The sequence below is a fragment of the Arachis ipaensis genome, chromosome B1 (genome assembly GCF_059453495.1).
Source record: "Arachis ipaensis isolate K30076 ecotype BB chromosome B1, ASM5945349v1, whole genome shotgun sequence".
In the NCBI taxonomy this organism is placed as follows: Eukaryota; Viridiplantae; Streptophyta; class Magnoliopsida; order Fabales; family Fabaceae; genus Arachis; species Arachis ipaensis.
The window spans coordinates 19,463,012-19,477,796 of NC_142436.1; the positions used below are offsets into that span (position 1 = coordinate 19,463,012).

Below are 14,785 nucleotides of genomic sequence, written 5' to 3' on the forward strand. Positions count from 1 at the left end.
CCCCAAAATTTGAGGTGCCATGAGGTCTTTTGTGGGAGTTTTTAAAAACCTCCACAATTTATTCAGTGGGGGTTTTGTGAGTGTTTAGTGGGGGTTTTATATTGGACTTTTGTGACGGTTTTAAATCACTTTTGTGGCAGTTTAAAACCCCCACAAATTAATTTTTTAATTTAACAAGAATTAACTATTTTGTGTGATTTTCAAACCTCCACAAATCCTGTAATTAATTATTTATTTTTAATTACAAATCATTCATTAATCTTATCTTATTCATATACTCTCAAATTAGAAATTTATTTTTTAATATCAAAATTTAAAAACTAAATCTTTTATAACACAATTTCTCAATATAAGATATAACTCTATATATAAAAATATTCTCAATGTCAATAGTTCCAAACACAATTCCATATGATATTATTCTACATAACTATTATTATTTTTCTTTAAAAAGTAAAATAATACAACTTTAATATTTCAATATCATCTAATTACATAAAAGCCTCAAAATAAAATCAGTAGCATAGAAGTAGCACCATCTAATATATAAAAACAATAGCATAGAATTAGCACTATCCACAAGCCTGTAATTTATGCCTTTTTCTTTTTGGGCATAGCGACTGATAGTGATAGTCATGGTCCATGAGCCATCGAGTATATCTACAAAAACAGTCACATAATTGGAATCAATAGCTGTTCACATTTTCAATCAGTTTTTAATTTAGTTTAGTGCATCAAAATCAAGTATTTAAATCCCTAAAATCACTCCAAAAAATAAAGAAGCTTGTTTGATTTATTAACTACTGTTTTCAAGATGGACTTTGCTAAAAAAATAACAATAATTACAATAAACATTTTGAAAATACAACCTCCAACATGCAGCAATGATGCTGCTACCCATCTTGCATGTAGCCCTCTTGCAATTAACACTCGTCTCATTTTCAGCAGCCATTGATCCAACACAAGGGTTCATCCAAGTCCCAATAAGCAACTCAAATTAAATAACAAATGCATGCAGCACATAGAAAAATCTCAACAGCAACAAATACTATTAATTAAAAAGGGTAATAGTGATAATAATACCTCTGGTAACAATTCCAACTTCAGTACAAAGCTCTGCCTCTACTAATTATTATTAGTGGTTGTCTTTCCATATGAAATCTGCTCCAATAAATAAATATTATTAATTAATAATATCATCAACCTTTGGTAAAATGTCAAGCATATAATAAATAAAAAGCATAAAACATTACCTTTGGTAAAATTTTGTACAAACTTTCATTCAAACATATCCCTTGCCAAGTTAGTAGCTACATTATCTTCAATAGCATCGTTATCTAATAAATTGGTAGCTAATTGGATGTACTCATTATTAGGGTCAAATAATTGTTCAAGTTCTTGCTCTTGATCAGCTCATTTTCGTACACTATATCTTCATTTCCTTGACCCATGTCATACATATCCCTTGGCTTGACATGCACAGCAATACTCCACCCTTTATTTACCATATCATCAACATAATACACCATTTGTGCTTAAGATGCTTCAATATAAGGTTCATATTCCTCACGCTCACCCGTGTGAATTAATCTATCAAAATTGACACAATTGAAATTCCAATGGTCCTTTTTATAGCCTCTGTCCCTAGTATTGTCAGCCCATTTGCATTTAAAAAGAACAACAGAAAATTGTCCATGGTAGTTAAGTTCAATTATATCTTCTAACTTGTCATAATATGGCAAATTTGCTTGTCTCATATTTCTATCAGCAATACTTGCAATGCAGGGTGTGTTAGAGACTAAGAATACTCCACTATTTTGTGTCTTAAGACCAAATTCTCTAGTCAAAGTTCGAAATCTATACCCGTTGATGTCATAAACAGAAAATCTCCTTGCATTCATCATTGGGCCTCGTGCAAGAAACTTTATATCAGTTGACATTTCATATGGATTATCTGGATTCACACTCTGAAATAAATAAAAAGTATCAGTCAAGATTATTTAGTTAACCAATATACAATGTATACTTTATAAAATATGAATTTTCACTTACCAATGCTTGAAACCAATCAACAAAATATTTATTAACTTTCTTTTCTATCTCTGTAGGTGAGAGTCTTCTTCCCTTTGAAGTTCTCCTAATGTGGTCTCTAAAGGCATTGATATATGGTTTCACACCTTCGCGATTGAAAACCACATAACGATGAGCTTGCAACTTCTCTATTTTAGTTAAATTGAAGTTTGAATGACCTCCATGTGGAGTACCTAACTTGGGCAAGACTGAAGACATTTCATAAGGGGGATCATAACAAAGACGACTAGGCCTGTTAAATCTAGTCTCCATGTCGTCAATATACCGAGAACAGAAAGTAAGAGACTCTTCAGCTAAATAACCCTCAGCAATAGAACCTTCTGGATGTGCTTTATTTCGTACAAAGGACTTCAAGTGTCCCAATTCCCTACATGGATAAATTGTCAATGTACTACAATTTTATCAAATGATTTTTATTTTAAAAAGGGAAAGCATTATTGTACCTTTCGATAGGATACATGTATCGATAATGGACTGGCCCTCCAAGTTTTGCTTCCTCAACAAGATGGACTGTTAGATGCACCATAACAGTGAAGAATGATGGAGGAAATAACATTTCCAAATGACAAAGAGTAATCACAATGCGATCTTGGAGCTTATCAAGTTCTGTACGACTTAGACTCTTACCACAGAGAATTCTAAAAAATGAGCAGAACTCTATCAAAACTGAGGTAACCTGGTTTGGCAGCACATTACGGATTGCTAGTGGAAGCAACTGCTCAATCAAAATATGACAGTCATGAATTTTAAGTCCAATGATTTTTTGTTGTGCCTCATCAATACATCGAGATATATTACTTGAGTAACCATCGGGCACTCTAACATTCTTCAAAGTTGCAAGAAAGACCTTTTTAGCATCTCGGGTTAGTGAATACAAAGCAAGGTGATATTTTCCATTATCATCTGGCCAAAGATCACGCCTTATTCCCATGTCTTGTAGATCTTTTCGGGCATTGAGATTATCTTTTGTTTTAGATTTCTCATTGAGCAAAGTATACAAAATATTATCGCATATATTTTTCTCAATGTGCATAAAGTCAAGGTTATGACGCAACAAGTTGGTTTTCTAATATGGAAGTTCAAAAAAGATGCTTCTCTTTCTCCACTGCATAGTTGCTTGCCTACCTCTTTTTCCTTTCTTGTTCAACTTTTCTTTCTTCCCGAATGTAACATCAATATTTTCTACTTGTGCCAGAATTTCGGATCCTGATAATATAGTTGGAGGATCACGTTCTTCTGTGTGTCCATCAAAACAAACTCTACTTAATCTGAATCGATGTTGTCTACCAAGAAAACGTCGATGACCTATATAACACCATTTTTTGCTATGATTAAGATAACAAGGTTTTGCATCAAAATTACAAGTTGGGCAAGCCAAACCAGTATATGTGTTCCATCCGGAGAGCATGCTTAGGCCAGGAAAATCACTAACTGTCCATATAAGAGCTGCATGAATCCTAAACATTTTATGTTATAATGCATCATAAATTTCCATACCCTCATCCCATAATTCTTTTAACTCTGACAAGTGGTTTAAGATATATGTCAATATTATTTCCGGGACTATGCTTGCCAGGTATAACCATTGACAGGATAAAGGAAGTGTGTTTCATACACATCCAAGGAGGAAGATTATATGGAATCAGAAACACAGGCCAAATGCTATGAGTAGAACTCATTGATCTATAAGGATTAAAACCATCACTAGCAAGTCCTAAGCGAACATTTCTAGGTTGCAATCCAAACTCTCTGTGTGTTAAATCAAAAGTCTTCCACGCCTCACCATCCCTTGGATGCACCATTTTGTCATTTTCTCCCTTCGCTGTTGCATGCCATAATATATGCTCTGCAGTTTTACGACACATGAACAATCTTTGCAACCTTGGTTTCAACGGAAAGTATCTCAAAACCTTGGCAGCTTGCTTTTTCTTCTTCTTCTTCTTAGAATTCCACCTAGAAGCACCACAATGACTGCATGTTTGTTGGATGTTGTTTGGGTCTTCATCCTCGAACAACATACAATCATTGGGGCAAGCATCTATCTTAATATAGTCAAGACTTAGTTTTTGAATTAGTTTCTTTGCCTGATCAAAAGTCGTAGGCAAATTCACACAACTAAAAGCATCCCTCACCAACTCAAGTATCATGGTAATGGCCTTGTCACTTAGTCCACACAAGTCTTTAATATGATACAATTTGACTATGAATTCTAGCTTTGTGAAGTCGCTTCCTTCTTGTAGCTTTTGATTGCCTTCCTTGAGAAACTCATCAAAGTCTTTGTGATTTTCTGTTGGCTCATCGTTTACAAAATCTTCCATGCTTGAATCTTCACCACTCTCCTGATCCATATGTATCCCGAAAACATCATTTACCATGTTATTTAGGGGATGTTCAGTTACCAATGTCTCGCGCATGACATGTGCACTTGTTGAGAATTCGGTTACTTCTTTCTCGCCATGAAAGTTCCATACAACATAATTCTTAGGGAATGGTTTGTAAAGTAAATGATCTCTAACATCTTTTCGAGCATGCCATTTGCGAAACCCACAACTTGGACACGGACATATTATCTTACTATTCCCAATTGCTCCATGTTGAAATGCAAAATCCAAGAAGTTTTCTAGACCAACTATATATTCATCTAAGTTTCGTGGCTTAGCAATCCAAGATTTATCCATTGTTGCTAGTTAAACTTCAAGTAGGGAAAAATAATTACTAGACATGTGTACTACTAAATATATATGAGATTTCTAACATAATAAACTACAAAGCTATAATAGACTTCTAACATATTTAAAACAAAATAGGATATAATTATTATCTTACCTCAACAAGCGCTTGTTCAAAAGCAATAACAAGAAACTGGTGAGAGAAAAATCAGTACCCACTTTAATCCCAGAAACAGAAGAAATCCAAGCAAATGCCTAATAAAACCAGAAATTAAATCCATGAGTGAGTTTAATTTGTAAAATAAAAATAAAAAATGAAAGAGAATAATTAATAGCAGTACCGAGCCTCCTCTGCAAATTAAACTCAAATAGCAGAACATAATAATTAATAAAGAGAATAATTTGGTGTATTGGTATTTTTATTTAATAAATGAAGTGATAGTTCTCTAATTAGTAAAGAACCTGATGAAAAATAAATTTGGTGTATTGTTATTTTTAAATATAAATATTTATAATATTGACAAATTTAAAAAAAAGATACTGATTTTATACACATGAAAATAAACAAGTGGAGGATCAATAAAATAAAAAATTATCTTTGTATATATTAAACTAATGCTAACATTTTCATGACTCAAAAAAGAGAGAAAAAAATGGGAAAAGGAACTAACCTTCAATGTATACCTTTAAATGTTTCTCTAACTTGTATTTGATTACGAATGATCAATTTTGAACTCTCAATAAACAAATGCAGACTTTGAAAATTGATTGCAATGTAAAAGACTAAAAGACTTTAATTTAATACGATATAGTTTTTCATATGTTTTTTTCAATTACGAAAAAATAAGGAAAGAAAGTAAATAATAAGCAAATAATTGAAATTCAAGTAAGCAATTAACTCTCTTGGTCTTTTAGTTATAATACATGATATCATATACACTGACATATACACTTCTAATGTATTTTTTAAATCTAACAGTAACCTCTCCTCTAAGGAGGAAATAAACAAAGGCATAACAAGTCACTCATAATGGATATGGAAAGGAGCAATAGTGCGAAGAGGATATAGGATTAATATAGGCTCTCATAATGCACAAACACTCATTTTATAATTGAAACAGACTACACATTATCGCTTTGCAAAGGTAAATAACCAATACTTTATAGATATAACTATAATAGGGACTAAACCTAAGAGAAATTGTGGTAAAACTTCTGACCCAATTCAAAATAAATCTTAGCAATCTACTTCAAGTTACTAATGTACTAAAACTAGCACAAACATAGGTGAGCTTATCAAGAAGAGAAACAAAAATGATAGATATATCAAGTTAAATGCATCTAGAGTAAAGATGGAAAATATTTCATACTTAAGCATGATTTAACGAATAAATAAGCACCAGAAAGGAAGTCTATAAAGAATAGTGAAGTGGTTGGACTGAGAAATATACCTAATGATGTATATAATGAAGAAAGTTATACCTCAACTTACAAGATTAATGAGAAAATTAATTCAAGACAGCCACAGAAGAGAACAACTTGGACTAATAACAGAATAAGGCACATCAATTATGTTACCATCTCTTGTATGCTATTCTAATCAGTAAATGACATGAGAAAAAGTCATGGTCAAAAACAAATATGCATACCTCACTTGTTCCAGAGCTATTGCAAACACAACAGTTGATGCAAATTTTCTTATCGTCAACAACCAAATTGTTATTCAGATTATCATCTTCAACAACCATTTCTGTTTTGGGTTTAGGAGCGGCAAGATCATCCAGTTCATCGTACCACTGTTGTGCAACACTAGCCTGCACCAAGAGTTCAACACATAAATTTTGGCAACTGCAGAACTAGACTACTTCACCAAAGAATGCTACAATTGGAAAAGAAAAAACCTTGTCTATGGATCCTAGACCATCATCAATTCCAGAAATTTCAGTAGCTGAACCTCTAGCTTGTCGCCATATACAGGATTTTGGTAATGGTTCTACAAGTTCAACATCAGCAGAAATCTCCACACCCAACTTTATGTAAACCTTGCCTATCACACATTGAAGCAAAATTCTAAGTTGGCAAAGATATGTAATAATTCAAGCTGCAGCATGGCATTGTGGTGGATGATAAAGTACAAATACGAAAATATTTATACAGAATAGCCCTACTAGTAAACTATTCTTGTTATACACAGAAGTCCAGGTTGGTGTATGATTTATAAAAAAGAGACTATGAAGTCTCTCAGCTGATTTTATCTTTTGTCAATAAATCCGAGTACATAGATGGTAGCCAATATCACTGCTTCGCATAAGTAAATAGAAGTAACTCAAAACTCTAGTTAAGAGACAGCTGATAAGAGCAGGTAGCAAAGAAAATAGTTAATTAATCAAGTAATTATAATTCACAATTAGAAAGAAAGATAGAGAATCATGTTCATAGCAAATAATCAAACTGGTAGATGGGAAAAGGGCAGTGTTTACAGCAGTAATAAGAGAAAGGCCTGTGTCCAAAAAGCCTAAGTCATTGATTTTAAACATACATAGTAAAAAAGCCTAAGTCACATACATAGTAAAAAATACTCATTGATTTTAAACATATTTTATAAATCAAACTTAAAAAATAAGAACAGAAAATAAAAATACAAAATGCAGATCAACCAACCAAAACAAAGTAACTAATTATCACTCCTAACATAACAGTAATTAATGTCTTGACTTAAAAAAATACAGAATAAAAGGGAATACCAATAAGAAAGTTGCAACAGAACAGAGGTACAACGACTAAAGTTGTAACATGTTCAAGTTGAACGAGGAAGCTTACACACCAAAGTTCATCTCAATAGGCCCTATTCACAGCAAAGATTCAAAACTGAGACAAGAGAATCAGAAACAAAGGTATAACGACTAAATAACTCACAGGCTTCAGCTTTGAAGAGATACAGAAAAATCTATCTTGAACACGAAAAGAAAACTATAAGAGACTTTTATTCAGAAATGTTATTTGAGTTTATGTTTTGTTACATCATAGAAAAATGAATAATGGGCATGTTTTAATTTATGTTGGTATAGGATCCTGGAACAGCTCCTGCCAAAAGAATATGGACTTCTGTGGATACTGAAACTGAGATATTTGTCAGCACAAAAGATGAAGTAGCACAAAAGATCAGATTTATTTATTTACTTATTTATTTATTTTTATTTTTTTCCCTACTTTTTTTCTGTTGTAAGAGTTAGATTGATTGGCAGAAACTAACTAGCAAGGAGGAATTATCTGATTGAGACAAAAGGGCAAGGCATCTTAATCTTGCTAATAAGCTTTCAGAAATCACCAAAAAAAAGAGATCAATTTTTAGTTTTTAACTTTTACTTTTTTTTCTTTCCTTCTCTTCTAAAGAAGCCACAGAGCTAATTCAAAAGCCACCTATTGGATCATTTGATGTTATGTCAATAAAAGAGCTTAGTTTTTAAATGCTACTTATTCTATTATATATCCAATACTCAATCTATAAGATGATCAATTAAGAGAAGAGATAATCTAGAATTATCCATTTGCAAAACAGCTAATTAAGAAATTAAATTCAAATAATTGGAAGGAAAAAACAAAGGTTCACACTTCACACTCACATATAAAGTTAGGATGAGTCATTCTACACAATTATCACGGTCCGTGAAGGACTCCATGTAATTATGTAAAGCAATAGCAGATAATTGAGCCCAAAGGACCTACCACCACGTGCCCTCACCTAACTTTAACTTATCAACCTAAGTTCTAGTCTTGCAATGGATTTCGTTCAACTGAATACAATTTGTGAATAAAGAACGAAAGAGCAAAATTAAAAAATGAAAAGACATAAAAAATAAGTTATATTTTCAGCAACAAAATTAAAAGAAATTTAACTGGGAAAACAAAAAAATTGCAGCGAACATAAAATATATTAATCGAAGACAAAGTACCACACAATGCAAAAAAATTATATATTAATATAAATAAATTAACGATTCCTTAAAGTTCGATTAAGAAACCATTAACCAAATGAACCAATTCAACGGTATAAAGAAAAATAAGAAACAAAATCAACAATGCAATTTATTGTTAACAAAGAAGAAATATCAACAGATTAATAGGGAAGAAGAAGAAAAAGAAGTACAAGAAGAAATATCAACAGATTAATAGGGAAGAAGAAGAAAAAGAAGTACCAGCAGCAGTTCAAAGAAGAAATTGGAGTGACAGAAAGCGGCGTTGAAGAAGAAGCTCGGAAGTGGTAACGGCGTCGGAAGAAAAAAAAGCAGTACCAGCAGCAGTTCAAAGGGAAGGTCTCTGCTGCAAACGGATACGGCAGTGGTAACGGCGTCGGCGTCGGCGGCTGCGGCGGCAGAAATGGCAGCCGAAATGGCGGCGAAAATGGAGGTGAAAAACCTAGGGTTTCATAGCCACTCTCTCAGCTAACTCAACGCTTCTCATTTTGGAGAAAGAGAAAATGAGCTTTTGTTTTAAAATTATGAATTTTAATGAATTATAGGTGGAGATTTTTTAAATTGCCATCAATAAAGGCATTGTGGAGGTTTTTAAAAACCTTCACTAAAATACTCCCTCAAATAAATATTAATCTTATAGTGTACTTAGGTTTAATTATTCTATTAATTCTTATAATTTTATCCAATTTTTAAATTGATCTCTACATTTTTTTTTCTTTGAATTAGATTCATGTACTAATATTTTTTTTAATTAAGTCTCTTTTGACAATAATCATTACAAAAAAATTATTAAAGATGAATAAATTTATTATTATACCTATTATTTATTCTATACAAAATTACAAATCATTTAGTAGAGTTTTAACTCTCCTCGTCTCTCCCTAACTTTTTTCTTCTTCTGTTTGCTTTTCATACTTTGTAAACACTTATAAATTAAAATCAACTACATTATTTTTCTTTTAATTTCATTTGAGAAGTAGAACAAAATGCATCATTTTCCAAACAATACTCACTTTACAATTTAAAGTGCATCAAATTTCTTAGAGTAGCAAAATGAATAGTCAATCAAACAAAGAAATCCAAATTGATTCCTATAATTGTGACCTAGCCTCTGATAACATGAAACCACCAATTGACATCATTGTTGTGTGCAAGATCTCAAATTCATTCTCCACCACTCCGATCAACCAAAAATCTCATTTTTATTTGAAACAAAAATGGCAACAGACATAAAGCGGCTAGATTAAAAAATTTACATCTTATTTGATCTATGAATAAAAATAAAATAAAAAATACATCTTTGCAGAAGAAATCAAAATTCATGGATGAAAGAAGAAGAAGGCGGAAGAATGTCTTGGGAATTGGAATCATTGCATGAGAAAAATTATGAGAATTGAATGGGTTTCTCCATGTACCCGAGTTGGTAGTTCGCACTACAAGAAAAAATGTCTGTCGGCACACTTTTTTCTTGCCACGCTTTTAAAGCGTGCCGAAAAATGGTCTATGGCCACGCTTTGGCGAGGGTGACCACTGATTTGTGATTTGGCCACGCTTTTTTTGCCACGCTTAAAAAGCATGGCCATAGAGGGAAATCGGCATGCTTTTACGAGGGTGCCCACTTATTTGAAATTTGGCCACGCTTTTTTACTGTCACGCTTGAAAAGCGTGGCGATAGAAGAAAATCGGCATGCTTTTACGAGGGTGGCCACTGCTTAAAAATTTGGCCACCTTTTTTTTTGTCACGCTTAAAAAGCGTGGCCATAGAGAGAAACCGGCACGCTTGAAAAGTGTGGCTATACCGTGTTTATTTTGGCACCGTAAAAAAATGTGTCGATAGAGTTCCCTCCCCTAAAATTTAGTTTTCCACCTATTTTTCCCACACTTAACCTTTTTTTTTTAAGTTATCAAACTTTACCCTAAAAATGATAGCAACAACACACACTAACTTAACATTGTTATCAAATTCACTTTTAACTAAAAATGATAACAACAACACATACACTACTAAAAATAATGAAACCCTAAAAATTAACTTTCAAACCCTAAAAGCTAAGGCGCCATCAGCTTCATCTTCTCGAAAGCTCTTCTCGAACCCAGCCTTGGCATCGTTCATCCATCTTCAGCGTTTCCAGCCTTGGCGTCGTTCATCCATCTCCATCATCATCTTCTCGAACCCAGCCTTCATCAACAGAAAACCCTAACCTCCATCACGCCACCATCTATCTCACTGTCGCCACCCTTCACGCTCAAGATCGCTACCAGGTTCATCGTTGTGTTAGCCAACTCGCCATTCCTCTTGCTGTCCTTCTTGCCATTCTGGTCGTCGTGCTGCTCGCCTCTCTCTGTCGCGGTTCTGCTCGCCTCTCTCTGTTGCAGCTCTGCTCGCTTCTCTGTCGTGGTTCTGCTCGCCGTGCTGCTCGAAGGTTAGTGATCAGTTGTGCTCCATCTTCATTTTTTTAAAATGCTCCATTTAGAAATCAATCAAGAAAATTGGATGATTAATGGAATGTTTTCTGCTGTTAACTTTTTATTGAATTGATTAGTGATTAGCTCTTGCTTTTTATTGAATGATTTCTGCTGTTTTCTGCTGTTTTAACTGCATTCTATAATTATTGATGTTATTTTTCTTGGATTTGTGCTTACATTGCGAAATTGAAATTGAACATTTGTTTTTGTGTGTTTTTCAGACGATAAATCTGGCTGCAATTTGCACCCCTGCAGATTACAATACCCGTCCCCTAGACACAATTTACAGCAACTTCATCGATGCTCTCCCTGTGGTACGTGTTCTTCGTGTGATTAGGTCAAATTGTAAATATTTAAAGGCCAAATATTCATGTTTGAGCTGAATGGGATGTGTGATTTTGATTTTTGATGTGTTATTTCTGTTTCAGGTGAAGTACTGCTCTGAGAATAACAAGAGGCTTATTCATTAACATGTGATTTGAAAATTTTTCATGTTTATGTTTAGGAACTACATGCAGTTATACTTAGGAATTGAGAGCTAGAGAAGCTAATGAAGAGAAGTATTCTGATCCTTATTAGCTTTGTATTCATCAATAAGTAACTGGCGTGGGCTTACGCACGATTGGATTGAATGATCAAGATTGATGGTTGTTGTGTTGTTTTATATCCTGTTCCTATATATTTTTATTTTATGAGGACCATATATAAATTTGCCTTACCATGTAGGCCAATCCAGAAGAAGATAAGTTGTCATTATTTCTTGATTAATTATCAGTATAGAAATACAAGACCAAGTCATTTTTGTTCTTTTCTTTTTCATCCTATGCACATGTCCTGTATCGGGTCAAGGGATGGTGGTATTGCTTTCCATTCTATTCTATATTACGTACGTACGCCATTATTGAATAATAATATCTTCAATAATATCCATGTCAGATATAACATTATAGAATACATAGCCATATAATTTTGCAAAGGGAGTTGGAGGCCGTGGGAAGAGGTTGGTGGTGCTTGATGAAATGCACAAGAGGGATATTTTCATCCGTGCAGCTGGTGGAGCCTCCATCACCATTAGAGGGGTCTCTGAGAACATTCCTTGTGATAAAGGGGATAGAATAAGGTTCAAATCCGATGTGCTTGAGTTCAACCAGATCCTCCTTTTTCTCTATATCTTCTCTGTTACGTTTGTAAGATGCCAATCAGTTAGAAAGCTTTGTTATATCACTATGTTTGGGTTTTAAGATCTCTATCTGAATCTTTTTTAAACTTTTAGATATCTGAGTTGTTAAATCAGAAATCGGCAGTGCAAGGGAAAATACCTTCTGGCTATTTCAATGCTCTTATTGATTTAAGTGGTGACTGGTTGAGGGATGCTGCTGACATCAAGTATCTTGCTTTTGATGGTTATTTCATTTTGCTCTACTATTTACATCTAACAGCTTCTCCACTTGTGCTGCAAGAGGAAGTTAAGAAGTCTGTTCCTGCTCAATGGGACCCGACGACATTGTCTAGGTAAACACCACGCCCCTACTACATTTAGTAAGTAGAGTGGCGAATTCACTAAATTGATCTTTGTATTCCTGGTATAATTATTGAGTGTCTTGAATTCAATTCGTTGTTGGTTGTTATACATTCATCATTTTGGCGATCCTACGAAATTTAGCCCAGTTGTTGTCTTGTTGATGAACCGAACAGACTAAGGAAAGAGTTTCGACATTGATAGCACCCATCTCAGTTGATGTGGAGTGATCTTGACAGTTTGATATGGTGTTTAAGTTTGGGTTTCTATGTTGATTCGTACGTGGTGCTGATGAATTTTGTTAGGCAGGTTCATTCAGACATATGGTACACACATAGTAGTAGGTATGGCTGTTGGTGGTCAGGATGTAATCTGTGTCAAACAGAAGCATTCTTCAAAGATTTCTCCTGATGATCTTAGAAGACATTTAGAAGATCTTGGAGATTTTCTGTTTTCAGATGTAAGGAGTCCTTCTTTACTACAGAGGCAAACAGCCGATGGCAAACAGAAGGTATTTTGCTTTATCATCTACAAATTTACCAATTTCACTAGTTTCTTACTTTCAGAGCAAATAGTTATCAGAACAAAGCCTCAGAGCAAATAGTTACATTGGCATGTATTTTTTAGATGAATCTTAAACTTATGTTAGTATTATAGAATACATTGGCATGTATATATTGTAGTGCACTAGCATATGACTATACAAGACAGGTTATGAAAGGGTAATAGGTTCTAGGGTATTTTACACCAACCTCACCTATGGTTAAATGATATTGTATATTCCTGCTCTTGGTCTCAGCCCTTCCTTCATTACAGACTTGGTAGATGCAGTGATAAAAGCTCTTCCATCTTCAAAAGCAATGTATGCATCTACCAGCACTTCTGAAGAAGAGCATGACCTACTTAGGTACTTGGTCAAGATGTTCTTTGATTCAATATTGGAATTCATCTTGTTTCTGTCACCTAGAATGATAACGGCATTCATCTTGTTTCAATATTGGCATTCATCTACATTATATATATTTATATATAAATATATTTTACAAACTGTTTATAGGTGATTTGTTGTATCTGATTTATATTAAATTTGGAACTTGTAATGCTATATGCTAGGCAGTTATTTGACTTCAAAGATAAATTTTGTTTTTCTCAAGAGCATAAATGGATCAAACATTGTTTTGTTTTAGCTTTATGAAATTTATGCATCCTTGCTGAGACTTATTTTCATTTACTTCCTTCATTACAGAGTTCCCAGGATCAAGGAGACACGGTTGATTTTTCAGGACCCTTAATATCTCAAATGCACATTGTCCATGAGATCTTAGAAAGACATGAGCGACACATACGGCGTACTATCCAGCGATTGTGCAAAAATGATAGAACTTCTTCCAAGAGATAGAATAAGTTAATGACTTTATAAGTTTTATATGTATTTATATTTTTTATCCCAATGTATTTTATAACTACTTTGGTTATAAGAGATGATATAGCTAATTTGGTTTGAATTTTATTAATGTAATATTAATTTTCATTAATTAATTTTTTAAATGATATTCAACAATTTTAGTCAATGTTTTTTATTATTTTTGGAGTGCATTAGAGTATATGTAAAAGCACATGTCAGTTTTTTTAATGATAGGGATATAGCCACGCTTTAAAAGCGTGGCAATAGGTCCATGTTTCTTCGACTATTGGCACGTTTCAAAAGCGATACCATATCTTTTACTATTGGCACGTTTCAAAAGTGTGCCGATATCTTTCACTTTTCGGTACGCTTTTAAAGCGTGCCGATAGGTTAATACATATGGCCACGCTTTTAAGCATGGCAAGAGTTGAAAGCGTGGCAAAAAAGAAAGCGTGCCAATAGATCCACAAAAGCGTGGCGATAGAGCAACCGGCACGCGGGCAGATGTGACCCTTTCAAAAGCATGCCGATAGCTCAAAAAGTGTGGCGAAAAGCTGTCGGCACCCTTTTTAGCACTTTTCGGCACACTTTAAAAGCGTGGCAGAAAGCTTATTTTCTTGTAGTATCGTGACCACAAGTATACGCACCGTGTTCAATAACT

General features: G+C 33.8%; 2 protein-coding genes and 1 pseudogene across 6 annotated transcripts; 1 reads left to right on the forward strand and 2 right to left on the reverse strand.

Moving 5' to 3' along the window:
• Positions 1–340: 340 nt before the first annotated feature.
• On the reverse strand, positions 341–9,876 carry LOC107626859 (uncharacterized). The gene is made up of 9 exons (XM_088502608.1): positions 9,839–9,876; positions 9,053–9,176; positions 7,840–7,880; positions 7,505–7,575; positions 6,662–6,807; positions 6,325–6,574; positions 4,918–5,015; positions 1,084–1,161; positions 341–660 (listed from the first exon to the last, which is right to left on the reverse strand). Exons 1-6 carry the CDS (start codon positions 9,874–9,876, stop codon positions 6,335–6,337), a joined length of 660 nt encoding a protein of 219 aa, XP_088358734.1. The 3' UTR covers positions 341–660; positions 1,084–1,161; positions 4,918–5,015; positions 6,325–6,334.
• Positions 1,279–4,769, reverse strand: LOC148575880 (uncharacterized; annotated as a pseudogene).
• Positions 9,877–10,737: 861 nt separating the features above from the next.
• On the forward strand, positions 10,738–14,290 carry LOC107626887 (MACPF domain-containing protein At4g24290-like). Of its 5 annotated transcripts, none has more exons than XR_001617550.3 (7): positions 10,738–11,157; positions 11,422–11,514; positions 11,629–12,387; positions 12,474–12,712; positions 13,029–13,230; positions 13,536–13,626; positions 13,966–14,102. XR_001617550.3 is itself a non-coding variant. In XM_016329788.3 (7 exons), exons 3-6 carry the CDS (start codon positions 12,220–12,222, stop codon positions 13,603–13,605), a joined length of 696 nt encoding a protein of 231 aa, XP_016185274.1. In that variant the 5' UTR covers positions 10,738–11,157; positions 11,422–11,514; positions 11,629–12,219; the 3' UTR covers positions 13,606–13,626; positions 13,966–14,290. The 5 variants fall into 5 exon arrangements, 3 of the variants coding, with proteins under 3 accessions (XP_016185274.1, XP_016185269.1, XP_088357341.1); XM_016329788.3 differs by having other exon boundaries at positions 13,519–13,626; positions 13,966–14,290; XR_002359131.2 differs by having other exon boundaries at positions 11,629–12,320; positions 12,474–13,230; positions 13,519–13,626.
• The last annotated feature ends 495 nt before the right edge of the window (positions 14,291–14,785 follow it).